At 40.4% G+C, this 27884-nt stretch overlaps 1 protein-coding gene across 2 annotated transcripts in view; it reads right to left on the reverse strand.

Moving 5' to 3' along the window:
• Positions 1-27884, reverse strand: part of SDC2 (syndecan 2) — a 63061-nt gene that overhangs the window by 6465 nt on the left and 28712 nt on the right. Inside the window, exons 2-3 of one of the 2 annotated variants that reach the window (XM_064507698.1) lie at positions 5270-5381; positions 3944-3997 (exon numbers count right to left, since the gene is read on the reverse strand). In XM_064507698.1, the coding sequence (XP_064363768.1) occupies positions 3944-3997; positions 5270-5381 (166 nt within the window). The remainder of the gene's footprint in view (positions 1-3943; positions 3998-5269; positions 5382-27884) is intronic. The other variant, XM_064507699.1, reaches the window with a different exon arrangement.

Consider the following 27884-nt stretch of genomic DNA (forward strand, 5'->3'; position numbering starts at 1 on the left):
ATAAAGGGTAAGGGGACAGAAAATTCCCTAAAGATGACCTTAAATTTAATTTCCTCCACACTCAAAACCCTCCTCAAGTATTAAGGCTCCTTTAGAAAAAGATAATGGACATGACTAATAAATATTCTTTAGTGATATTAGAGGGAATGAGAAGCAGATAATAGACTAAATTATTGCAAGGGCTGAAAGAGAAAAAGAACAGAACTATTGGACCATTCCTCAGGAATCTCAATATCTGTTCTGCGCATTACAGACATTGGTTACCCAAATAACTATTGGGTAACATGTCTAGCAAATACGTATGTAAGTAATTCCTAACAAATAAAAATATAACCTCTTACAACAGAATAGTGTGACTCAGTCATTCCAAATTCACTTTTATCTTATTTTTGCAAAAAATTAAAACAGGCTGAAAACCCAAATGTAATAGCAAAATCTGGAACTCATGATTAAGAATTATACACATTTGGCTTTGAAAAAAAGGGTGTTAACAAGACAATAACTAAGACAACTCCTGCACTGTAGAAAAACTCATTTGGAAGAATTAAGAAGGTAGTATATTAAAGGTACTAATCCTGAATAATACTGGAAAAGCCTTAAGAAATACTAAAATTACATGCAACCTTTCATAATAAAGACCTCACACAACATGCATCAGATATCTTCTTGAAATACTACTCAAAGATCAAAAAACAACATCCTGCTACAAAACATAGATGGGGAAAGGTATCCAGCAGGAAAATTTTCCTGGCCATGCCTCAATATTTTTCTTTGCGAAACATGGGCCCAGTGGATAGCTCAGCCTACTTTACCTTCTAAAGTTCCTCCAAGTTACATCAGACTTTCACAGTCAAGGAAATTAAAACTGATAATCAGATCAGAAACCTGATAAAATACTCTTTGAAAGTAGAGAACTTTATTTTTTCCTTTCTACAGAATGATAAAACCCATTTAATCACAACTGATCCCTCAAATCCTTAAATGCCACCTCCACTTCAGACAATAGTTGTGTCTGCCATATAAACCATTTTTTGTACTTAGAAAAAGGAAAATTACTTAGGAAAAAGCCATATTTTTCTGTGTTTTATTCTAAAGTACACAGGCAAGTTACAATGAGACCTTCATAGCAATGTATGAACCTCACCTACATAGGTGAGGATCTGGTTCCTCTTCTAAAAATAGGGATCCAAAATAAGACAGATCTATTTTCTTCCCTATATAATATAAAATGCTATAAATTCCCCATCTTTCACAAGGCACTGCTGCACAAACAAGTCTGGACTCTGGACCCTGCTGCAGGGACTTTTTATACATTATGCATCACAGATTCATTGAATATGTGTGAACAGCACTAAAGCTAGGATCAGAGCTGGGACAAGAATTTGGGACTCTCAGCATCCTAGCAGCTGCCTACATTCAGTCTCCCCTGTGCTTGTTCCTCTGCCTCCTCCCATAAATCTTGCACTCCTGGGAAATGCAGCCTGTACAGCGGAGACAGGACATAGCTTCATCCCAGCCTGCTGCTTGGAACATTCTTCCAGATAGTGAGAGTTATAGGTCTGAACCTCTGGCTATGGAGGATACAGATCTCAAGACTCAACATTTGGGTGACTAATCTAACCCCTGCACTAGTCACTGGACTTCCAGCAAAGGCACCCAACTCCTCTTCCCTACAGCTTCAGAGGAGGTCTGACAACCCAAAGAACACTGAGGCACCTATCATTTAGATGTGCCTAAGGTATCTGCTCAGACACATCCCTATAGCTACTGCTTCTAATTAGCTTTATCTAGACAGGTTTCTGCTTGGCATGAAGTAGGTCTAATAGGAGGAAGCTATTTCCCTTTCTAAAGAGACAGGAATCTTCTAAGAATTGTTCATAAATTGGACTGAGGGATCAGAGAAAGCTCTCCAGCTCTCTCTATAACATAGCAATAGGATTTTACACAGTATCATCTTCTCTACAAGGTAAAAACAAAACCAAAAAACCCTGTGTCCAAAGTGTGAGAGGAAAGATAAAAATCCTACAGAGTGGTATGGACATAGCTTCTAACTAGGTTGTTAGGAGGAATACTAGGAAATGGTCAGAGTATAAGAGTTCATTCCATCCTTTTGAAAATGTTGCTACATTTTTAGAAGGCTTCTGGAACTGGCCAGCTTGGCTGATATTGCTGGGTATTAACTGCCTCCATTCTCTCTATAAATAGATACTTCCCTCTTAGAGAGAACACAAGAACCCTGCAGCAAGTAGGTTCATATCCACCTTTGAAGTAAAGAGTTGAGAGTGCTCAGCCATCACACATCTATTTTTTATCTGCTGCAGTTTCTTTAGGATGCCCAGATACTACCTTCATGGTGATCAAAATTACTCTAGATTGTGCTGCACTGTTGGAAATACCTAATACATCCCTCAGTGATGTGTCCTACTATCAGCTACCCCTTGGATAACAGGAACACAAATCCTTCCTCACACTCTTGCTGCCTGAGGAAACTTGTCAGCAAATCAAGACTGTGTGCCAGTTTAAATAACTGTACACTAACTACAAAGACAATTTAAAAAATTTTACACTACCAACTATGGTGGTAGTTAGCACTCTTACATGCAAGGTGGCTAAGGAATAACTCTTCCTGCCAAACAAATCCAATTGTTTCACCCTATCTTTTGAGTTTGGCATCATGTTTGTTTGCTGTTGCATATCTCACTGTGAGAGAACTGCCACCGCAAGAAAGCTTGTCATAAGGTGGGCTCACACTTACTCAGCATCTCTTTTATACCTTCCATCTCTAATCATCAATGTGACACGTACCAGAATGTGCTAGATATTTTCCGCTGGCTTACTTCACCCTCATTCCCACCAAAAGCTGCCAACCCAACCCTTAATCAGCATAGCATTAGACAACCAGGGATAACACTGTGAACATAATACTAGTGCCATATCAGAGAACTGGAGCTGAAAGGAATAGGGACTGTGCAAGGTGTTGTCTCTCTTGACATTCTCACTTGAGGAAAAAAAAAAAAATCCTTGAAGAAATAAAAGGATGAACCCTAACTATACTTAAGTATAGGATTCTTTCCAACACAATAAAAACAATTAAAACAGGATCATGGTAGGTTTCTATGTTAAAGGAGCTGGAGAACTAGGCAGTCATATCATGAACCATGGTTGGGGCTGGCATAGCAGGTGGACAGAAGAAGCCTTTGCTCCAAGCAAAAGGCACACATGACTGAGGCTTTGGGAAGCAGAGAAATTAATACTTGCTGTGCTACCTGCATCAAGTGAGGGAAAGCTGATGGGGAGAGCTAGTGTCCCCCATGCCAGGCCTGGCAGCATGCACTCCCACCATGCCAGGAACACCGAGGCCCACTGCCGCCAGCTGCCCCCACAGCAGCGTTCAGCACCGCGGAGAGCACCGGGGTCCGGCACCAGGGCCAGCCACCACCAGCGACCAGGGGCTCCCCCGCGGGGCCCAGGCGTCCCCCCAGTCCTGCACCGCACCATCTCTGGGCGCCGAAACACCCTTTCTGGTTTAGGACATGACTTTGGTTTCTGGTTAGGCCAGAAGACTTGATTTTGCATTTCTTAGAGTTCTTCCCCTGTCATTGTAACTTTCCTTAGATTTCTAAGTTTCCAATCACAACATCAGTCTATACTTACTCTGTCCTAAGCTAACCAAGATACTTCTGAACTTAAGCTCCAACTGACTGAGAAATAGTTGTTTTGGAGAACAAAAGAAGGGGAAGTAAGATTACTGTTGGTCAGGTCTAAAGGTACTTTTTTGTCCTTCTGGTTCCACTTTTACCACTGACATGGGTTAAGAAAGATTAATGCCAGTTCTTGTATAATCCTTCCCATTTAAAAGAATGGCTACATTTTGAATCATCTGTATTAGAAAAAGCCAATTTCTGAAGAGGGTGGAAAAAAGAAAACATACCATTTTCCATACCTCTCTTTATTGTCGGCCAGTCTCCTTTCCTGAAGTTTACAAAGTCACCAGCTTCTGAAGACATGACAGAACATGATGCTGACTAAAAGAGCAATTTTCTCAGAGATCAGAATTTTCCTTGGACAGTGCCGAGAACTGGACCAAATTATTGAATTGTTAATTTAATTTTTTTCCTGTGAAATTTCCTTCAGAGAAGTCTACAGCAAAGGGGTCCAGTCAAGCCACTGATAAGACTGCTAACACATGTCAAATTCAGCCTGCAGAGGACTCCAAAATGCAAGGTATCACTCAGGTGCCAGTGCCCAATGGGCCTGAATCTGCCCAGCAGCAGAATCAGACATCCACATAATTAACTTTAGCATACCTTTGAATCTTCGCAAAAGGGAAAGCCAAAATCCATACAAGAAATCTCAGTCATGGCTTACAAGAGTAACAAAGTCGAGGCTCTGCAAGAAGGGCTTATACTTAAAAATTCACAAGTAGCTATAAACATAAAAGACAGCTTACAAAAAGTGCAATAACAAACAAATGAATAGCACACTTGGAAGATAAATGGGATTTCCACAACCACTCAGCAAACACTAACAACAACAATGAAATTTCTCTTTCAAAACTACAATAAAATCCCATACTTAACTTCTAATGATTGTAGTCTCTGAGCTACTCTAGAAGACATTCTGCAAAGAGGCTGTCAGAGAAACAATTGATGAGGCTTCACTGACAGCTTTTTGAAAAATTATGAGCTAGCTACAAGCCTCTAATGAATGTTTAAATTTGAGAACTCCGTATGTTATGTTTATGAATTTCTTTAGCCACGATATTGATGTAATTACCTCTGAGAAAATTCTCATGTTGTGGCAATATCTAGAATTCTAAATTTAAAAGAATAACAACAGCAGAGAAATCGACACTGACTACATTTATCTGAACCTGAATGCATAAAAGAGAGAAGAAGATTGCTGCTGCAACATTTCCATAAAGACTGCTAAATTAGGATTATGCCTTGGGGAAGTAAGCCTTCTCTAATCCTTATTTCTAAACTCCAGGGACAGCTGCACAGAAACAAGAAGGGGTAGCAGAAAGAAAATAACTGAGGGGAGGAGGGAAAGAGTGAAATGATGGAACCAAGGAGTAAGAGAAAAGAGCAGAAAGCTCATAGTTAGAAGCCAGCCTGCAGAGGTGCTTAGCAAACTATAAATGCAGAGCCAAGTACTCCAGATTCTCACCAAAAGAATCACCTCCAACTCATAAGGAAAAACTGCAGAGCTTTTCCCCAAATTTTACTTCTTACACTTTTTAAAATCAAATTGTGACATGTTGTCTCACCTGAACCTGACCCAGAAGAATAATCATCATCATCAATTGGATAGACGCCTGATGCTTCTTCAACAGAGCTGTTGTCAAGGTATAAATCTTTATCAGAGGTCAAATCTGCTCTCTGGAAAACAGATAAGAGTGAATGGTTAAAAAGATGATGATTCTCCAGTCTAGCAATCTCTTAATCTTCACTCCTATTTCAGAAGTTAATGTTGGCACACTGAACAGTTTATAGTTTCGGTTTATGCAACACATTTGTCTAAGGTGTTGAACAACTTTGTAAAAATTGCAGCATTAAGAAAAAACCCAATCTGCACAATGAAAACTCAGAAACCACCCAATATGTAGGAAGCAAGGCCCTTTCAAATCACACTTCATCTCATTAAATGCATGAATGAATAAATAGGATTTGCAATATACTCTGAAGAGCTTTTGTGACAAGAAAGAAGCAAATCCCAAGACTGAAACCCTTCTGTCAACATATCAAATATACTAATCTAAGGACTGCCATCTGAAGTCAGTCATTTGATCTCAAACGGGAAGCAATAGGAGCACATATCAAAAACCATCTTTGACGTACATCAGGCCAAACCTCAGTAAACTCTTTGTAAGTTACAATGAACAACTGGGACTATGGATTACAAATATTTAAAAGACAATGTTGTTGATTAAAGATTACAACATTTCCAGCTGGATCAGAAAGCATGCCTCTAAAATTATGCTCAGACAAGATGCTACAATTCCTAAATTAATGTACCTCTCTCGAAATTTAGCTATAGCTTCAACAAGCTAGAAAGTTTTCTTCTTGTGATCTCCACCACCTTTTTTATGTCCAAAAGTATTCCCCCACTGAAGAGAGTTTCTGCTAAAACGAGCTGATAATAGAAAAGGTATCAGTAATTATTTTAGGTTTACTAAAGCATCAGGCTTTGAAAGATTAGAAACTATCTTTCTCCATAGCAACTTGCACTTCCTCTACAGAGCATAAGCAACCTTATGGGAGCCACGTATCTCTGTTTCCTCCATAACAGAAGCAGTAGGGGCAGGTACTTTCATTTACCAGCATTTCTGTGAAGGCCTGTTTGCCATGACTTGTTAAAAAATGGAAAAGTGTGCCAACTGTAAATGGAGTTTTAAGTCAAAGAGCAGTACTATGCCAAAATGTGCCTACTGAATTCAGTATAATCTCCAGAACCTCCTGCTCCACTCTGAGTCCTAAGGTTTCCCATTGGTGGTTACTTTTTACTACAAGACATTGATTGGCCTTTTTATTCTACAGAACATTCACTATTGCTTTCCTAAAGGGGCACCAAACTGTGGAGGTGGTAACACTTCTACGCAAAGACCCAAACCCGACTTTCTATGGTAATCTTTTTCCCCTCCAGAGGTCCTAAAAAATTGAGGACATTTGCATTTGTGACTTTTTTTTTTTTTAAGTAGACTTTTGGTAACTGATTACTTTTCCAACATTCTAGAGTTCCTGTTGGCTGCCTCTACATTAGAAAACCATCCTTCATTTTGATTTGAAATACAAAAATCTTCTTCTCAAGGAAAGCAGATAAGTCATCCTGATTAACAACTATATTTTAGAATAAGAGACTTTTGCACTAGAGATACCTAACACTTCTCTGAACAGCTCTGAACTAAAGTGGCATTATCCTACTTTTCTTCTAAAGAGGAAAAGAAAAAGATTATAATACTTGGTCAAAGTCTACTCTTGGTACTGCAACTTTTACTTGTGGGATATGTGGAAAAGAACCCCTGTTTTTAGTGGGTAGAACTTTTTTTCTTTTTTTTTTTTTTAGACAGGTTAACAAAAATCTTGCTTTCAGCTGCTGCTTCTATTTCACATGGTCTGCCTGAAACTGGCAGTAGTCCAAAGCAGAAATTCAAGACGATGTCTGGCCACCACCAAATGACTTAATTCCTTTGCAAGATGTCTCCAAAGGAAGCACTGAAGTGCCTTGGTAGGTGTATAGTTGGTATTGTAATTAAGACTCGGTGGACACTGCTTCCTTGTAGGAAAACAACTCCCTTTCACAAGACATATCCTGCTATTGATCAGATTGCAACAATGGAACAGGCAGCTTCACCCTGTTTTAATTTCAGCTGCAATCATGATACAAAATAGCCCACTCCTCAATATCAGGAAGGAAAAAAAAGAAACACATTTAAAAGGAAATGCAGGTGGCTGCCAATGAATATAGACAAGGCATACAATATTCAAAAGGTATCAGAGGTAGTAAATATTACCAAAAGCAAACTGGCAAAAATGTTTAAGATCTACCTGTAGAATTTACATAACAACAGAAATTGCCAGTAGAATTTGACATTTTCATAGAACGGCGACAGCTGAGAAACAGTCCAAGTTTGCAAACAAGTTTTAGAGGATGAAAATTAGTTTGTCTGAGAATAGAAGCATCACAGATCTGTGGCCGGAATTTCTACTGTTGAAGAAAAATATGAATTTACCAATCAATTTATTCCCTCGGCCATTTCTCAGTACTGTCTATATCAGAAGCAAACTTACTAGAATTCCAAAAAAAAACCCCCCAAACCTCCCAAATCCTCCTCCCTCTTGCCAAAAAAAAAAAAAAAAAAAAAAAAAACAGGACAATGTTGTGTTGCTTTTTCCAAACTGATGGAATCAGAGAAGACTGAAGTGATTCCTGACAGTTCTTACAAAGTTTCAATTTCTGTAAGACAGCCGAGCAGCTCTCCAGCCCAAACCAAGCTTCAAGTGCCTAGTCAGCCAGGCTCCCCACCATTCACATTAATTCCCTTTCTTTCAATGAATTATGGCTTACTGGCTGCCAAAAGCTTTCATTTCTAGCTATGCTGAAACGTTCTCAAGATTTAAACCAGCTGAAAACAGAGGAAACAAAAATGGAGGAAAAACCTGGGGAGTTTTCAGCAGCAAATTTAGCTTCTATTGCATTTTATTCTGGAGATGCAAAGGATACATTGTAAAAACGCATTATTTAATATCTAGTACTGTGGATGGCACAACTACATCAGAATGAGAAAACTATTCCCTACAGAAAGGGTCTTATAAATCTAATATAATGTTTACTATATGGGGAACTATATGGTTCAGTGAACCCCAAGCACATTCAGATTAGACATCCAGCTCCATCTGATGAGCATGTTCTGCAGCTTCTCTGGACAGAGAGCCTCTTCCTTCAGCTGCTGTTTCCAGTACAAACAATTCTTATCTAGCAGAGCTTGGGCAAAACATGAGCCCACTCTCAAACTGGAGACACAAAGAAGCATGCCTTGACTTAGAAACCCACAGACATTTGCACAGACAAATGCATTGCACTGTTCCCAGATGGACTCTCTGGGAAAGCTGGCTAGTAGAACTAGGATAGGAGCACCCACTAAATACCCACAGCTTTTATCTCTTCTCCCAGTTGTTCATAAGCACATAGCTGCCTCAGTGCACTTGAAATTATAATTAACCTAAGTTAAAAAAAAAAAAAAAATCCAACAGTTAACAAAAAGTGCACAGCCATTAAAAATAATTCTGTGAGATTAATCTTAGAAAGCTTAAGCTTAGAAAAATCAGAGCCAGTTAATGAAAATAAAAGAATACTTCATGGTACTTAAGTGAGTATCAAGTACTGAAGCTGTGCTTTGCTATTTTATGCCACACAAGAATGCATTTGATTTAATATTTGCTCTAGCAGTGTTTTCTAGCTTGTCAGTTGGGAATCCATGGGGGCCCATGGACAACTTCCAAGGTATCCACAAAAGGTAAGTAAGAAAAACAAGTCTACTGCCAGCAAGCTTATATAAAGGTCTACACCACAATTTAAAAATGTTTAGGAAGGAAAAAAAAAGTTTGCAAACTCTAGCTCCGTAAGTCTTTTTTTAGTTATTGTGAAGGCCAAGTATCTAAGGGACTATTTCCCTTGGTGAACAATTGAAATGATGGTCCTCATGTCACTTTTATGTAACAGCATTATTTTCAGATCTATTAAAACGGCAGGAACACCAGGCAAGGTTGTCTCTGTTATCAGTCCTTTAATCTGGCCCTGAAGCCACAAAAACTGCTCATTACCTCTTGACGGAGATTGCATTCTCGTCCACCATTGTTACCCCACTTACATTTTTATTCCAAGAATATAATGCTGCAAAATCCTGTGACCTAAATACTTCACATACTACACACCAACGATCACTGATTCCTGTCTGGTTATTGACTACACTGGCATAAATCTAAATCTCACGGATGTACTGTAAGTTAGCACCCATTCAGTACTAGCTAAAAGATATTCCCATACATGCTGAATTTGAAAATCTCCAAGCCTTTATTTCATTCAAGCTTACATTTTTAATGATTTGTAATTTAATAAAGCCTGATCATCCAGGACATATTTAATAAACTCTCAGTTTGACACAAAATGAGAGAAGGAAAAAAGAAACCCAACCCTTTTTGTGACTCATCATCTCATGAAAGGCATAAATCATTGATCAAAATTAGGATGGCAAAAAATTGAAAACAAGATCATCAGACAACAGAAGATCTGAGAAAGGATGGAGCACTTCACAAAAAATAGTAATTAAAAAACGTGTCCTGTAACAGCCATTTGGTTGTTACAGTCAGTCCTCCTATAATTTTTAATATCTTTCTCCTAAATCATCCCCAGATATTTATGTCACTTGGATGCAGCCAAGAAGGCTGATGTGAGAAGAAGTGGAGAAGAAAGAGCAGGAAGTAACATGTACCATGCATGTAACGGTTGTCTGAAACTCAAATGGAATAGCAATGAGTAACCAACATATGGAAGGAAACATTTTATTACTTACAGATGCACTCAAATTTCGGTACTCTGCCTTTTTTGGTATATCTACGGGACACAGAATTTGAGGTTTTCAGCAGAGTTATTAATGGTACATTGCTGCTCTTTTTCCCCAGCTGGAACTCTTTTACATGTAACTCGTTTAGAATGCACAGAACCAGAGACTAATATTTTTAAAGTGATGTTATATCACAAATCTCTAAGCCAGAAGGCTCTAAAAATTTGCAAGCATTACAGCTGTTGATTAGTCAGAGATCTTATACATAAGACAGAGAAGGGAAAACAGATTTTCTTCTTCTATTAACAGATACTGCTGTTCTATTAGTGCTTGTAAAAAAGCATGTTCGGCTGGTGATTTTGAATTCATGAAAGTGATGTTTTGTTCACATAAACTACACTTTGGGAAAACTAATCCTTGAGTATATTCATCTAAAGCCCAAGGGGCATTGCAGAGATTCCCACAGAAGACTGAAGAAAAGGCAGTTGTGTGAGCGAGAAACTATTTCTTCTAAGGCCTGCAGAAAGGACGATGATCTGCCACCAAATTAGAGCTAGGCCTAGCAGTCCTCAGTCACAGCACTGTAGATCCTAAAGCCAAGAGATGTTCTGCTAATACTGTTCACAATTTCATTGCTTTCTCTCATCCCACCAGGAAAGCTATTTCACTGGTGAGACTGTCTCCTGAATTCACTAACCTTGCCCACCTTCAAAAGGACTGAGTCTCATGATTTTATATGGGGGGGGGGGGGGGGGGGGGGGAAAGATCTCGAAGTGCAGGGCTTGAAAATCAGATATACATTACAAAGCATTAGGTTTTGCCCAGGTAGACATGCTGCCCAGAGAGGGCACTCCATCTGAAGTTTCCCATAACGTTACTTGTTCCCGGGGATGAGCTTCTGCGGACCCTGATGGAGCTTTTCAATCTCCTTCAGTTTGTGGATCCCTAAACTGTTTGCATGTACCCTGAGACAAACACGTAATCTGGGAGGAGGACTGCATGCTATGAGGTATTACTCTTCAAGGCAGGTTTTCCACTAGATTTTGATTACAGATGCCTTTCTTGCCTTTCATTGCTGGGTACTATAACCGGAAACAGAAGAAAAGGGAAGGAAACAGGCAGTCCATACTACTCCTCTTAAGTTTGTGGTGGTCACTTCTAAGCGCTCACAGGCTGAACTCTGCCTGACAAAACCCACACCTCTTTGCAATGGTGCCTTTAGCAGAAGTGGTGGTGGAAGGCGCGGTGGAAGGCTCTTGTGGGATTTTTTGAAAAAGATGTTAAGAATTGGCAACGTAATTTAACTGCATCACTCTAAGGACTCTGTTTTTTCCTTGGAGAAGTACTACTGTCTGCACAATTGTGATGTTAGTGGAGTGGATAGTGATGTTAGTGGAGTGGATAACAGCCACAGGAAAGCTGATCTGTGTAATAGTCTGGATAATTGTAATCACAGCAAAAATATTCTTCCCATGACAACAGGCACAAGATTGAGTTTTGTAGTCTTACAGCAACAGTTTCATACAGAAGCTAACATCTGCATTGCTCATTTCCCCTGAATCATTTCTGACATGGTTACTATTCCCTAGTTTTACCTCATAACTGCATAAAACCCGTTAAGCATTCTCCAAGGCTTATTGACTTTCAGTGCCAGTCCTACTACTTATCCATATACCAATGTGAAAAACAGTCTTGTGATGGGAACTGCCTGTACTGAATTTATTACAATCACTGCTTCCCCCGTCATTGTTTTTGGCCAATTAAATGCCAAATTTTGATTTGGTGACCAACCCCGAAGAGCTCATTTCAAAAGGCATCTCTAAAATCTTAGAGGATATTTGCTGCCCTTCTTCAAGTAGGAGTGAAACAATAACTCAGCTTTGTACAAGCATCTGTACTAAAATAGTAACTCCGGTATTTGCCTGTGGCAATGTGCACACTGCCCTGGTGCTGACAGCAGCGTAGCAGGCTGAAGCCTTGTCTGGTGGAGTGCAGAGCTACTATAACGTCTGGAGTACATGCCAGAAAGATTATTCACGCTCCTTGTATCTCATGTAGAAGAACTTCCTGATGCTGCACAAAACTATAGCTTTAGGCCTCAAATCTCTCATGACAGATAAAGAAAGGATTTGACCGTTTGTGGCTGCTGAGGAAAAGCGTAGAGCTCAAAATAAACACAAGTACTGAAAACTGCTTCTACCACAGCTAGCATACAACAATACAGGAGTCTACAGAAAGAGTTGATATAGAGAGACTGTCTAATGTCGAAGCCAAGAGTCAAAAATATGCTTGGTTTTAAGATGCACGCAGTCTGTTATGCCAGGCTAATTACCAAAACAGAGGCATATTTAACAGCGACAGAATTAATAAAAACACTCTCACTGGTGTCAGACATTTCAGCAGCCTCATAGCTCACACTACAGAAAATTTACCACATGCTTGGTGCTTACAGGGAAATATTCAAAGTCAAATAATACCCCAGGGTAAGGAGACAAGCACAAGCCACCACAAAGTGAGCTACTGTTCACTTATGGGTATACACCGGTGTAATTACTGTGCTGTAGTTGATAGATTTAAGTTCACACTCTAACAAAGTCACAAAAACTTGTGTGTCTGCTTCCTAACAGTCATCTGTGCCTTTAGAAATATTCCCCAATGTGTAATTACATGCTGTATGGTACATTATGTCATAGTAGAACTTAAAACAGTAACAGGAGAACTTGTTCAAGCTTACTTGAAAATGTTTTTCTTCCCATTATAAAAGCTCACAGATCTGTATAGTGGGTCTTTGGCCTGCTTTCAGTTTTGGAGCCAAGACTTGTCCTGCCTTGAGGAGAAAGATAAAATTAAAAATTCCTCTAAAGTTCTGATAAATTTTGAGAAAAATTCCAATGAAAAAAGCTACTGTCTTTCCACTTCATTTCAGAGTTTGATTTCCAGTTGTACGTCATGTAGCTGTCTATTAATCTAATCTTTACCCCAAAACTGTGTTGTCCATGGAGGCACGGAGTTTGCTGTATGAAGACGCAAGGCAGAGAAAAAGCAAGCACTGCAGCAAGAGCAGGCAATTCTTCTATCCTTACGCACGAATACCAACAAATTTGATTTGTGACAAAGGGCAGATCAAAGAACTTGCTCCATTCTCTCCAGCTGCCACAGATATTGAATCTGATATTCAAACTCAAACGAACGGGGCTGCTGTGCTGTTTACGTGAAGCGCCTGATTGCACATTCTTCCATGTTCCCTGACCCTGCACTGACAGGCCTTTCTCTTTGTACGTGTGTCCTAGAATTGAATACTACAGTCCAGTTGCCTCCTTCACCTTGAATGTCTCCAGGCTGCTTAACAGTCAAGGTACATGGCAATTCTAGTTCTCCACATAAAAGCAAATGTTTAATACTAAAGTTTCTCTGGGAATGCCCAAATTAAAACATTCAAAGCCCTTGCAGCTTTCACGCCAAGGCACCAGTCAGGGCAAAGAACAGTCTATTCTTCAAGTCTGCCTTTGACTAGGTGCAGCAGAACAGGGAAACTACTTTAGATGGGCTACAGCTGAATCAGCTTCCAAAGCGCTACTCCAGACTGAGATACTGAAGGGCAATGTGCAGGCGAACCAGCATCAGAAGCCAACGAGCCAGACAGCAATATGCATCACAGATTGATTTACCTCAATTAGCATAGCAATTTTCTGCATATTTTTCAAAAAGGACCAATCAGTTTCACCAAAAATAGGATCAAAAACACCACGCAAATTGTAGTAACAGCTCAAAAACGCTAATCAGTTTCCTAAGGACACATCAGTTCATGTGCAGACAGGTTAAATTTAAGGCATGGCCGTGACCAAGAAGCTAAATGTGTTCCTTTTAAAATGCTGAATGAAGAGGTTAGCATGTCTTTAATTGCCAGCCATGAGCCTGACACTAACAAGAGATGCAGGTAACTTTTGCTCTACAGGTCATAACTATACATACCTGCCTCAGTCACTGGTTTTAAATCTAACGTGCATCAGCTTTTCCATGCACACCTCCCCTCTCCTTTTATGCTTTACTGATTCTTTCTTCTAATCAATCAGAAGAACTAACACATACATTTTCCTCCCTCCTCTTGAGAACGGCAATGAATGATTAAAGCTGCCAGGGTAACCTCTTTGGCATGCATGCCAATAACTCCCCACCTAATAGCCTTTCCTCTGCCTCACCGCCCTGGCCCGCTGGTGATTACTAACCTCCCTTGAAGTGGTCAAATTGCAGGGCAGCCCCCATGGAAACCTATTTGGAGCTGTTCAAGCCCATACCAAAGAATGATGTTTTTAATACAGATTGTTCTTTTTAAAGCCTTACAAAAGCAGCTGTAATCAATCGTAGTGCAAGCACTGCAAACCAGTTTCAAAAGCCCATATTGATTTCTTTCCAGTCCATGGCTTCAACAAAATAACCCCATGTGAGGAACCCAAAATCAACTAACATGAAATCATTTAAATTAAGATATTTTTGCATTTAGTAATAACAGTTTGCAATAAATTATCTCAATCAATTACATTTCCTTAGCATAAACAGGAAAATTACATATGAAACAAATATATTGAAGTAACATTGAACACCAGTTAAGTATCACTATTCTCTGTTAAGGTTTTGTATGGTAACTTAAGTTTGCCAAAGGCGGTGAGGAATCAGGCTTTCAGTTTAAGACTGAGCATTTCCAATACTTGAACGCTGCACAGTAAGAAAGAAAATCTGTTCTTCAATACACATATTCTTTGAACAACAAGATCCACAAGTTTTTTTAGTGGACACTCCTATCTTCCACCTGCAGTCAGCAGACTCTGGTAACCTCCCACTAAAGCTCCTAGCAGGTGAAAAACATCCACTGGAATATCTGAATTCTGTCTGATCTTTCTAAAACTGTGTTACTGTAGTAATATGCTGAAGGAACCCCCCCCCCCCCCCAACACACACAACATACTTCAGAAGATGGTCATAATCTGCTCTAAATAAAGAGAAATCCTAGGTCCTTGAGGACAGACATGATTATTGGTGATAATACATTCATATCTCAGGTTCCCTAGATTCTTACTGAAGGAAAGTAAAGCTTGTGTAAGTTTTAAGTATGCTCAAATGAAGCATCTCTGTGCTAGGACTCACAGTTTTTTAGAATAGGTTACACATGCTATGTCTTCAACATGTGACTCAGTTCTCTCCCTCTAAGCAAACAGCCTAAAAAGCAAACAAACAAACAACAAAAACCATGCAAATTATCATTTTTATATTATTTCTGGATACTGACACACTTCTGCTCAAAAATGGAACTAAAGACTTCACATGTTAATTGAGTTGGGGTTCAATGCTAACTTTGCATTAACCAACAGACCATGCGGTACAGGCTGATTTTCTCCTGGAGTCCATGAGAACGATCATGACCTCATTCGGTCAGGTAACTACTTTGAACTTTTCTGGTGGTGGCTGGAAGCACAGAGCTAGGTGATCTAGGTGATCAGTTTGTTCTGTGGCAGAAAAAGTACTGGGAGGTCCAAAACTGGCTTAAGTTAGGACAAAAGCCACAATCTCCTCAGCCAAAAAGATAGATAGATCACTGTTACTCTTTCTGGTGGCACTGTCTTCCCAGAGAGACACAGCAAGCATAGGAAGCATGGAGAGACTAGGTACATCCTTGTGAGATACCACTTCAGATTTCCAAACAGTGAGAAAACAAAGATGATTTTCCTGCTGTTACCAGGTGCCAAGCAGTCTAACACTCATTCGTCCTGCTGGTCTACGAGATTAACTTGTTGGATTCTGCGCTCTGATCTCATTTTACCTAACCAAATTTCTGCTACAAGGATTTGGTGTTCATACTCCCTTTGACGCATGCAAAGATAAGAAATGAGTTTATTTCAGATGGGATGAAACATCACTCTAATAACATCAATAAAAGCAGCTGAGTGAAATCAGAGATACGGCAGCTTGTATGGGCCACACAGCTTCGGGTGCAGTCTTTTGTCTGGTATGTTGCCCTTCAGGCATGACTCCTCTCCTACAGAGAGAGAGGAGGAAACAGTCCATCGCTGATGCAAGCCTGCCTGACTCCTCCTCAACCAAAATGACAGACAACGAGATTATCGTGTCTGGCCTGAGCTGTCAGGGGACACAGTGTCCTCGAGTACCAGCCAGGCTCCCAGCCACTTGGGGCCAGCTAAGAAAGGGGCTTCTTGCCTCCCACTCCCTGTCCTCGACCTCCTTGGCCACTGTGTTTCCCGAGGCTTGCAGGGCAGCAGCAGACTGGGAAAGGGAACCAACTGCACAGTTTCTTCTGAAGTCAAACACAGCACTAGGTTATATTTGGAAATTAGGCAGATGTACCGAGCAGAATTGCTAATAGAGAAGTTGAACTATATTGATAAGAGTTTCTCCAGCTCAGAGGCTGACCCCTTATCAACCACAGAAAAAGAAAAAAATCAGGCAGCACCTTAGAGTTACTCTGGCGGGAGCTTAGGTACCTGCTTTAAGACACTTCCAAACATGATAACAACTAACATGCATTCATATTCCCAGGAAGAATGATCTATCCCATGTCTGCTCTTAAAAATATAGATAAATCTAAAGCATCAAACCAGTACAGCATAGTGTAAGGTACATTAAAATAGAAGTTATTCCATGAGCAGTGACATGGCTGTCACCTAATTTCCTACCAAGCAACCCCAGCTCCGCTATGCCTAATTTCCCCTATGCCATTCCCTCCTCATGAACTTGCACATGGAGGCGTCAGAATGTGACCAAGAAATTCTGGAGATGAATATATAGGAATTTTTCAAAGTAAAAGTTTTGACTGGAATTACGTAGAGGGACCACCCTTCAAACAGTTTGTCACAAATTTTTGTTTTAAAGTATGGTCCAGAAAGCTGGTGCTTTAACTGAAGGATTAGTGAACTAATAACAAAATTCTTTCCAGTTACCATGACTGGCTACCATTAAGGAACACTTGCTCAGATAAGCTTATTCATATTGATTATCTTCATCTGATGTTTTAAAAACAATGTTACTTAAAACTAGAACAAAAAGAATCACACTCACTCATTGAAATAATAAAGGCAGGGATAAATTATGCTGCATTTGATAAATTGATTTTCCTTTATTTAAAGGAAAGCAAGCCAAGTAAGTTGTTTGACAGCTTTTTTGACAGTCATAGATCTGCCTGAAGAATAAAAAAATATAAATATTCTTAATTGTATCAAATATCTGTTAACAAAGACTAAAAACAACACTCTTCTCTAGCATTTATATTTTAAATTAGAGTTCTGCAGAAGGGAACAAAGATTTCAATAGTTCTACAGCCAAACTCTGAATCCTCATAAAAGTGTCTCGGCACCATCAAGACGAGGTTAGCAGCACTCTACGATCCACACTGATCAATGGCCTAAAGCTTTTAAAAATCCATATGCCTACAAAACCTCCTGAAGCTGTTACACGTTGAGGATTTTGCAGCATTATTGACCTGGGCAGCCTCTTTATCCTTAGTAAGTTATTTTAAGCAACTTTCTAGCAGCAAGGAAATCTCTTTGTTAGACTTTGCCCATATCATTGCTAAAGCATTGCGTACAACACAGCACAAAATGGGGAGGTATTAAGCAGAAACCAGAAAGGGGTCTGTCAGGTTTCATTTTCTTTTCTTTCTTTCCTCATATGCTTCTAGTATCCTGCAGGTCACTGTGCTGCTCTTAGGAATCTGGCTAACCACCTAAGCGGCCACCTGCTCAGGGCCCAATTTTCTATGTATAGGCAAAATGAATGTGCAATAGAAGAAACAGACCAAATCCACGTATCTTCTTGGCCATGCTATTTAATCTGCAGATTTTCTTTTACCTTTTGGGCTATTTTTTAATTTATATATTGTAGAGAAGCAAAAGCAATAGCTAGCAAATGCATTTACCCACTCGGTAAGAAAGTATGTCACCTGGCCTGGGAGGTGAGGAAGGAGAAAGGTAAATTTCTTGTACTTCAAACTCAAAAAACAAACTCTGTGCTTTATTCTTAAATCTCTTATCGGATAAAGGTCTCCCATTTCAAGAACATATTTCTGTGGAAAAGCAAACCTCAGCCTGACACACATCAGCACATATCAAAAAGCAATCTCATGACCTTCTGCAGGCTTGTGCCTAGAGGTATCACCTCTAGGTGATACCAAGCACCAGCACAGTATTCTTCCTTGAGCTGTAACCTATAAACAGGCACAATGAGGCAGCCCAGGCTCCTAGCCTATGCTTATCTATTCCAGGCATGCCTTAAGAGCTTCCCTCTCTCTCCTCCCATCCCAAATTAGCAAGGCACATCCATGCTTCTTCCACCTTCCTGCCTGTCAAAGATACTCACATGGTGTTTCTACTTGGGGAAGCAACTCTGGGCTCTAGATCACGATCACAGTGTGACCAAGTGAATATTCTTCCTGTGTGTCTGCCCACCAACCCCCTGCTGGAGGTTACACCCCACAGCTGAGACCACCGCGCAGGACACGTGTCCACCGCGCCACGGCTGCAGCTCGCACGTGGCCGTACCAATGTAGAGGGAAACCAACAGCTCTTCACAGCATGGGATAATCATGTAAATTGCGATGGCTGAGGAGCCCTGCCTGCTCTGTGACAGCAATATCCTCCAGCAAATACAGGAATGGGGAAATGTCTGCAAAAAGAACAGCTGCAGTTGCCACGGCTTATTCTGCCTAGCAGCCAGAGTGCTAGCTACAAAAACCCACCCTTTTGCTTAGAAGTTTCAGATCCTGAAAGCTCGTGTGGCCAGTGACCCATACTACTACTTGTTGTCACCAGAACTGCGTAAGACCTAGCTTGTTTTTATTCAAAGGGCATATTTAAAAATGTACTCAGTTGACAGCCTAGCCTACGCAGGCATAGAGAGCTTTAGATTTGCTACCAACTTCTGTACCAGACTCGATAGCCAGACTCGCAGCTGCAGGCCAAGACATACAGAGGAAGCTGCGCAGGGAGAGGGGTAACAAAGATTTAAAGCAAGTTAAATTGTGTCCACAAAATCTCTGCTAGTGATATTTTCTTTCAGGATTTTAGATCAACTTCCATATTTCCTCATTAAATTTGTATCTTGCTGAGTGAATGGAAGGAACAAATGTCTTCTAATGCAGTAAAGCTCGATAAAGTACCAAAAGAGCAGCTTTTTGGTAATGTTTTAAGGAAGCAGCTCATTCAGCACTGGCATCTTTCTGCTACTTAACGTAGTTAACTGTCAGCAAAATAGTGGACATCATGGATAAGTAACCTCTCAGTCTTGGGTTACTTTAGATACAGCACCAATGTATTCCAATTATCTGCACCTTCTTTTCTTTCCAACAGTCCTACTTCAAAAATACAGCATATAATCTGCTCCTAATAGCCCTCAAACAAATGGGCAAGTTCTCTTAAGGATTCATTGTAGGTATGTCCAAAGCGATTGTACTTTACAAGGCTATCCCTAAGTTAATAACAGAAATTTAATTCAAAACACGGGTTTCTCTCCGCAAACAACAAAAAGGCTGCTACACAGATGGCATTAGAAAGTTTCTTAGTGTCTGTTTCTGTTTGCTCCAGTAAAACGGTCACTTAACACTTTGAAATGAAACCAACAATAAAGGGTTTCATTAGCCTAAGTGTTAAGGATGGCAGCTACTTAATAGATCTGCCCTCCCACAAACCTGTTCTCTCCTCTGGAGTCCGAAAGCTTAAAAAAATCTGAGGACAAACAGTGCAGAAATAAAGGCTGCTTGGAGAGACAGTCTAACAAGATATTCAGATCTGACTGACCAAGACTACACAGAACAGTTTTGCACAGACGCAGTATCACAAGCACACCTGCCTAAGTGTATCTGAGAGAATAAAACAGCCCAGGTACTGTGTTTCACGTGAAAGCAATGCAAAGTACCACATTTCAACATACACATCCAGCATCTCTAGATAGATAGAAAAATGCACCTATAACATATTTTACTAGAAACTGTAGAGGAGAGTAATTTTTCATCATACAATAATATTGTATTTAAGTTCATCTCAAATTAGACACCTTGACTTTCATCAAGAATAAATTTCCTCACAGAGCAAGTTTTCAAATCAGGTTTTTGATAAACATTTATCAGCAAACTAGATCAAAACCTTGTTGAGGAATACAACAATTGGGCAAATAATAAAAATGGTGAGGTTTTTTACAGTATTTTGAGGAAGTTGACTGCAACAAGGCAATTGTAATCAGTTATACCACGGCGAGCAGCATTTGTTTATTCACACTGAACAGATACAGGAGATTAGAAAGATACTTTCATATGCCATTTTCAAGGATAATAACCGAATGAAGACAAGATAATCAACAAGCATTTCAGAACTAAGCAAATGAACATTTTTTGCAGAAAACAACTCATGTTAGTAGCTGAGTCTTTTCTTGCGAGTCACTCAATTCATTCGACTTCCTAATTACATGGTAAACAACGATGATTAGACAGAAGAATGGAAGAGTCACAGGCCTTTCGATAAGGCAGGCTCATCAGCTCGATTCATTTTTTAAAAATGAGTCCATCCTATTGAACTCATCCTACAAAAATTCATGACACTAGTCCGCTGAGATACATAGCTGCACTTCACTTACAGAAAAGTTGGCTTGTCAAAATAAACTGACACCCTAAGAGCTTGCACTGCTGAGACTGTTCATTTAACAGACAGGGAGAGCGCTATCCCCTCTGGAGAATAAGGGCCCTCGTTCAACTCCTGGCAGTGATTTTCTTTTCTCCATTAATAACGTGTGCACGCACATACACTCATACTGCAATCCCCAGGGGTAACGTGTGATGGTCTCAGAGAACAGATTACTGGCTTATGGCTCAAATACAGAAGGTTATGTAACCAAAAGGCTTAACAAGCTTCTATTTCGTTTTTTAAAAAATTAGTTTGAAGGGGAAAAAATGAACGGTTATGAGGAAGAACACTAAAAAGTGACATAAATCCAAAAAAGAATGCAGGAGAAAACAAGCTGCTGTATAATGCTTCAGTTTTCAATTAACGGAGTGAGGCAAGAGTCACAAGACTCTGTCGACAGCCCCATCTGCTCAGACTCTCCTAAGTCTGCTGTGAAGTAAGAACTTGCTCTTTATTTTCTGCCCAAATACAATTTTCTTCATTAGATTGTTTACAATTTTTAAAAGAAAGAAAAGGCAATGTTCTGCAAGTCTAATATACTTCCCAGCTTGAAATCTGCTATGAAAGCTATTTCTGCTTCCAACACAGACCATGAAACAGTAGGGAAAAAGGTTGGGTGTAGTCAATCTGCTAGGGAAACTCATGTTCCAGGAGCCACCTGTCACCCTGGCAGAACAAGGGCAGAGACTGCCGCTAGCAACACCCCCAGGTCAGCAGCGACCAGCTTTGGGCAGGCAGCAAAATGACACGGGGATCCCAACACGATCCCCTGGGCAAGCCACGGCTTGCCTTTACAACACCGACAAATAATTCTTCCTCCTCATTTCTCTTCTATCAGAGTTGGTTTGAAGTCGTACACAATTTACATTCACAGCAAAAACCTCAGTTTGCCATTAGAAAGCTGATGAGAATTTTCCAGCTAACTGTTCCTGTCCACCCACGCGCGGGAAGTCGACTTCTCCTAACCCAGTTTATGTTGGCTGTGCAGCAAGTCTAGCAAGCAGCCCAGCAAATGGGTCCCAGTTTATAGAAAACCGAATTTGTGGGAATGAAAAGGGGTTCCACTATGCCACTCTGTGTGCTTACTGCAGCTGCAATTCAAAGATAACCAAAAAAAGGAAAGTGTTTTGGTTTGTAACAGCCAAGTGCAATTCTTCAGTATTTGTTACGTAAATGTCTCAACGAAGTATAAAAGCGTCACTTAGAATTTGACCGCCAAATCTCAGCACTTAAGAGTCTATATGCTAATGGCACAGGCTGCAACAGTACCGCTTTTCTTTTTCTTTTTCTTTTTAAATACACAAGGTTCAAGCAAACCAAGGGATAAGTCTAGGACAGCTCACACCACTTCTCTACCTTTTACTACCTTCGGAAATCAACTTCACGTCCCACCACTCATTTACAATCAGCCCTATCATCATCATCTCTGAACTTGTCTTAAAGGAAAACTCACATTCGTCAAATGAGTCACTAAGAGGGACAATCTTCTCATTCATTTCCAAACTTGCTCCACCAGAACATGCAGCTGAAGGTTTCCATTTTACTGGAGTATGTTGTCAGTCGTGACATTATGCAGCACTGAAGGAGCCAAACAGATTAAATGGACATCTGCCTTTCTAGTCTGCTATAAAAAGTGGTTTAATAGCAAGTAGTGTTTAAATAGTAAAACTGTCTGCAATTGCTGCTCTATAATCTGTGAGTAATCAATCAATCTTGAAGCTGAACTTTCATTACTGCTTCTCTGCAAGCAGCTGGAAAAATTTCCAGGGCACATACTCCTTTTCTATACTCTAACACTATAGATGAATTAAACACAGATTCACTTTGCACTCACAGTAATCCCAGCAAACATCGTCTCAGGGTTATATTTTCAAAGCAAAGCATAGAAGATACCATGAAACCCCCAGTTACGACAGCTATTTACCATGTTATTTCCCTTTTGAATATATTATTTAAATAAATACACATTAGTTTTGCCAAAGGAAAACAGAATCTTTTCTCAGAGGTCTCATCCTCCCTCCTTTTAAAACCTCAGCCCTTCAGAAGAGAATGCAGAATAAGGCTGTGGTCTCCTGCTGTCTATAGAGCCAGGCTGCTCAAGCTTGAAGCAATCCCATACAATCGCATGGGATTCAAAATCTTTTTCAGACTTGTTGCTTGATGTTGTAATGACTCTGGGATTAAGACTGTCATGTTCTGGATTCAAAGGCTTTCTTTTTATTTCTTCTCTTTTAACAAGTTAATCTGTGTTGACATATTTTTGTTAAGATGTAAATCTCTCTCTCTCAGAGCTATAGACATTTTTCGTCCCTGTTAGCAAAAGCTACGCATACAAGCAGTTAATGTCTGTGCTGAAGAAAGCAAAAGGAGTTTTCCTTTGAGTGGGTTAAAGCCAAGAATGAGACATGTATGTTCTGGCCAAGTCATGGGATTCGGGTTGGAATCAGACCAGAGCTAAAGACAGGTAGGTCCCAGAGGGCTCGCAGGGCCTTGTGATGGCAGTTCGACCTGGATTACCCTCCTTCTGCAGCTGAACTTTGACGCCGATCCAAGCCAACCTCCTTACACAAAAGATGGCTTCTAGAGTGGATTAATACTGAACCTTTTAATATATTTTTATTCTGTTGTGCATAGGTTGTAGCACAGTGCTCTGATACAATATCTGTCATGCGTTTGTTCCTTCAGCCTCTTCCCAGAGGAAGAATTTAGTGTGGCAGAGCCCTTTGCTTTATTTGGTTTTGGTAGACAGGTTTTCCTACAAATGCACAAAGTTATACCATTTAATTTAGATATGGCAAAAAAATGAAATCAGGTCTCTATACCAGGGTTACTATTGGGTGGTTTTACATATCTCAGTTGATGACTCCATTTAAAGACAGCTCCTGCCCAAAATATTTATTCATCAATAAATTCTGAGCTTCTGGCAAACACTAGGCATAGCGGCTGGTCAGTACGAAGAGCCGAGCAGAAGGACAGCACTTCTCACAGAACCTGGTGCTCAGCCGAGCTGAAGACTGCTGCCACCCAAGCAGGATGAGTGGTTTCAGTTGGCCTGGAGAAAATTGACTCAACTTAAAACAGAGCATCAGCATTGGATGGAATCTAACGAATTTTTCAGACCTTATCTGTATCTGCTCCTACTCTTTGTCCCCCTCGCTGTTAGGCATAGGGAGGCACAGGATCAAAGTGGATCTCCACAGAGTGGTTGTCTAATCCAAGGTCTGTGCTGGTTGCCACATGTCCTATGGAGTGCCACGGTAAAGACACACTGGCAATGTACTTATATAACTGGATTTTATAAACAAAGGTATTTTCATAAAGTCATTACTGTAAGTCCTATGGCCAGACCACGGTTTTACTGAAAGCCTGTGGCCACTCACATAAGCATAGCTGATATCTGAGCACAGCAGATTGACAGGAAAACCCCCACATCTCCTGTCCCCCCAGAGACAGACTTTGGAGAAGTTTCTGTGATTCTAGAAGTGCTTAGAGTGCCCAGAACATACCACTACTCAGGCAGCTATGCAGAATAGAGACACATGCACACTCCTTCCCCTCTCAATACCACTATCCAATCAGCAGCATCGCTACCAATAGATTTTATTTGCAACTTTAAACCCACTGGCCTTGCACTGGATCATCCAGTTCAGGGCTTTAATATAGTGACAGTCTCAGATGAGACTAAGGAGATGGGGAGACAGAAAGTCACTATGTACTTCAGGCATCCAACTTCTGTTCAGCATAGCTAAATTTAGGACCAAAAGCTTATTCCACAGATCAATGGAGAGAGGTGTGCTTCTCCACACAGTCATTCAGAGTACAGATTTTAGATGTCTGAACTTAGACACTCCTCCTCCAACCAATACCAAACTATTCATGATAATGTCTAGAGGGAACATGTGCCCTCTAAAATTTCTAGCATCTTAAGGAGGTACTTACTTAGACTTTTGGGGGTGGAAGAGGGGCACAAACAACAAAATTTCTGTTGTTTGCAAGATGCAAACCCAACAGGTTAACAGCTGAGCAGTCACTCCAACATGCATTAAGCAAGGCAGTCAATCTCCAAATCAAGAGATTTGACCCATAGTCAGGTTCCACAGATCCAAATGAGTTTTGAAATAAAATAGTATATGGACACTTTGCAAAGCCAGCAAAACTCCTGCATTTTCCAAGGGAACAATTACTGTGACAACAGTACACATAGAGGACTCAGAAAGAAACCTCAGAATCTCAGCGCTGACATAAGCTGCACTGGAAAAAACCCAAACCCTACAACTTCAGACCCATACTTTTGTAACTGATGGTTACAGTAAGAGATCTCTGTTTATCTATAATAACACAGTATAACCCAACAGAGTAGGTGACTTCTCCCAGGACTTGGAGAGCGGGTACTCATTTCTCTGGATGCTTTATAAGCAAGGGAAAGAAAGCAACCGCAGCATTATTCCTAACTGCAGAGCTTCTTCAGCAACAGAAGGTGGTAGCGTTTGCAGTTCTCTGACCATGCACAGCAGCAGTTGTTTCTGCAGTACACAAAAGCACAGGCATCGCTGTCTTACAACTCAGTGTGTAGACCTGGCTGTATAGAAAACTAATTTTTTCTGGCTAAGTAGCATAGTAGTATGCACAAAAAAATTCTTACAGTTATACTTTTAACCTCTTCCTATGCTGCATGTAGTCTCTTCATGACCTCTATGAAAGCTATACTGTACCACATTTGGAGCTACCTACTATCTTCCAGTTGTTAAACCTACCTGGTGCAGCCGTTGAATGGCTAACATACATCAGATCCTTCTGAATAGCATCCAGTGTGCACAGGAGAATGCACACCAAACAATGCCTTAGAAATAAGATTCCCCACGTGTCGCTTTGAGCGTAAAAGAAGAACAGAAACAAAATGAGTAGCTGCGTTATGCTAATAGTAATCAAAATCCAAAAGATACACAACTATTTAGACTTGTACTATCTTGGAAGGATATAATGTTGTATAAACCTTGGAGACTGCATAAACAAAGTTTGCTTTCTTATGAACAATGAGAATGAAGTGTAATCTATTAAAGGTGAAAATTTAACATCCCATATCTATCATGCAATGAGACAGAAGCCAGTCAATCACTCAGAATTCACAGTTCTTTTCCATGTAAATTTAGTTTCATTCTAGAAATCAACAGAGGCAATAAGCTTGGCTTCTAAATGAAGTTAGACAGCCTCCCGAAATTCTGCAACAGACTTAGCATCAGAAATCTCCCAGGTGTGAAATGAGAAACTAATGGAGTTTGCTAGTGGTAAAAAGAATCGAACCAGAATTGCATGTCAGGAAACTGCCGCAGTTAAACATGCTGATTATTATTTTAGCTACATCTCACCTACAGAATCTTTCACGGACCATAAATGCACATAATGCTCTTCAATGAGAGCATTGTATACCTATCAATTACAGAATAGCAGAAAAAACGACCAAGGGCCAACCTCTAAATGTGAGAAGTGCTTGTGTTAAAAATGCTTTAAATTTCTGGTAATTATACACCTATTCTACCTCCAGACAATAAGGAACTATTCCTTCAGCATAAGACAGCACTCCAATTCCTATTCCTGTTTCAACAACTTCTCTTTTGAGTAAGGCTATTGATAAATGCCCACACAGTATGCAAAATCCCTAAGGATACCTGCATATAATACTCAAACAATGGTGTCCTGGTCAGCAAGATGAAATTACCTTACAGTGGCTTAGAAAACCTTCCAAGAGGGACATATTGTCCTAATGTAATTGGAGGCTGTGGGAACAAACAAGCTGAGAACAAAACAAGACAATTATACAAAAGCAACTTCCCAGTTAACGTCTGAGAGGCAATTGCAGGATATCGGCGTGTTTCCTGGCCCCACGCTCAAGTACCATCGCTGTTGTTCAGCGATAGGGAAAAAGGAAAGAAAAAAGGCACAAACAACACGGAGAATTTAAAATGCATTCCCGGGGAGCCCCAACTGCCAGGAGGTGTCCAGAGGGCCAGGCACAAAGCAGGGGACTCAACGCCAGGCCTTGAGCTCAGCATCTAAAATCCTATTTTGACCAGTGGAAATACAGTCACTGCAGTCAGTAGAGCCTGAGGTCCAGTACAGTTGCCTAAACACAGGCATGTAGTTTTGCCCGAGATGCCCAGGCATCCTGCCTTGTCTCTAGCTCTTGCTCCAGAAGGACACGTGCTTCCTGCAGGTCCTGTCACTCTTTCCAGGGCCATTCACTTCTCCAACACTTAAGGTATCCCAAATGGCACAGAAAGCTTAAGATTAGGCAACTGAATCAATATAGAATCACTGTTCATGCCTGCTGGCTGTATTGACTAAACCTCTGCTGCTGAAATGTGAACTTGGATATGAAGCTCACGCACAGGCCCACACACAGATGCCTAAATACAGGTGTCCTAATTTCAAACAGAAAAACTTGCAGTGAGAACTGGAACAGCAAGGCCTTTCCAGCGCAAAAATGAAAAGCCTCATGGTAAAACAACCAAATTTACATACCAAGCTACTTGCTCAAGGTCTGCTTTCCCAGAAGTGCACTGATTCGCATGAGATGACATTTTGGTCTAAGCTAATAGAAGGGTCCTAGGTCCTGTTGTTAAAGCACACAGAAGCAAATAAATGGTATGTCCCACACTGAAAAGCATAAATTCCATTAATGTCAGTGGCAGCAAGTACTCTGCACTTCTACTCGGATCCGAGGGTCTCAAGTCAGGAACCCAGAAAGACAGAAATATACAGTTACTGACTGACAGTGAAAGGTCTAATCTAATTTAATATCCTTTCAATACTTGCATCCCATGTCTCATTCTCCAGGCATTTTCCAACTTCCGTAACAAACGTGGCAAGTACAGCACAGTGTGTATTTTTCTTCTCCGTCCCATGCACAGAGGGCGGGAGTTGCAGGCAGAAGCAGTAGGCTGTCTTTCGGTCAGGGACGATCTGTGCCATACAAGACAAAGGACCCTGAAGGAAGGTTGTACAGATGTTTGAAATGCTTTTGGAGTTCTTGGCTTCATAACCTCAATACATGTTCCCTAAACACAGATATTGAACATAATGTGAACAAAGCATGGTTTATCAGTCTTCACTCTCAGTGCGTCACTCCTACAAGGCAGGGCAAG

The sequence above is a fragment of the Dromaius novaehollandiae genome, chromosome 2 (assembly GCF_036370855.1).
Source record: "Dromaius novaehollandiae isolate bDroNov1 chromosome 2, bDroNov1.hap1, whole genome shotgun sequence".
Lineage (NCBI taxonomy): Eukaryota > Metazoa > Chordata > Aves > Casuariiformes > Dromaiidae > Dromaius > Dromaius novaehollandiae.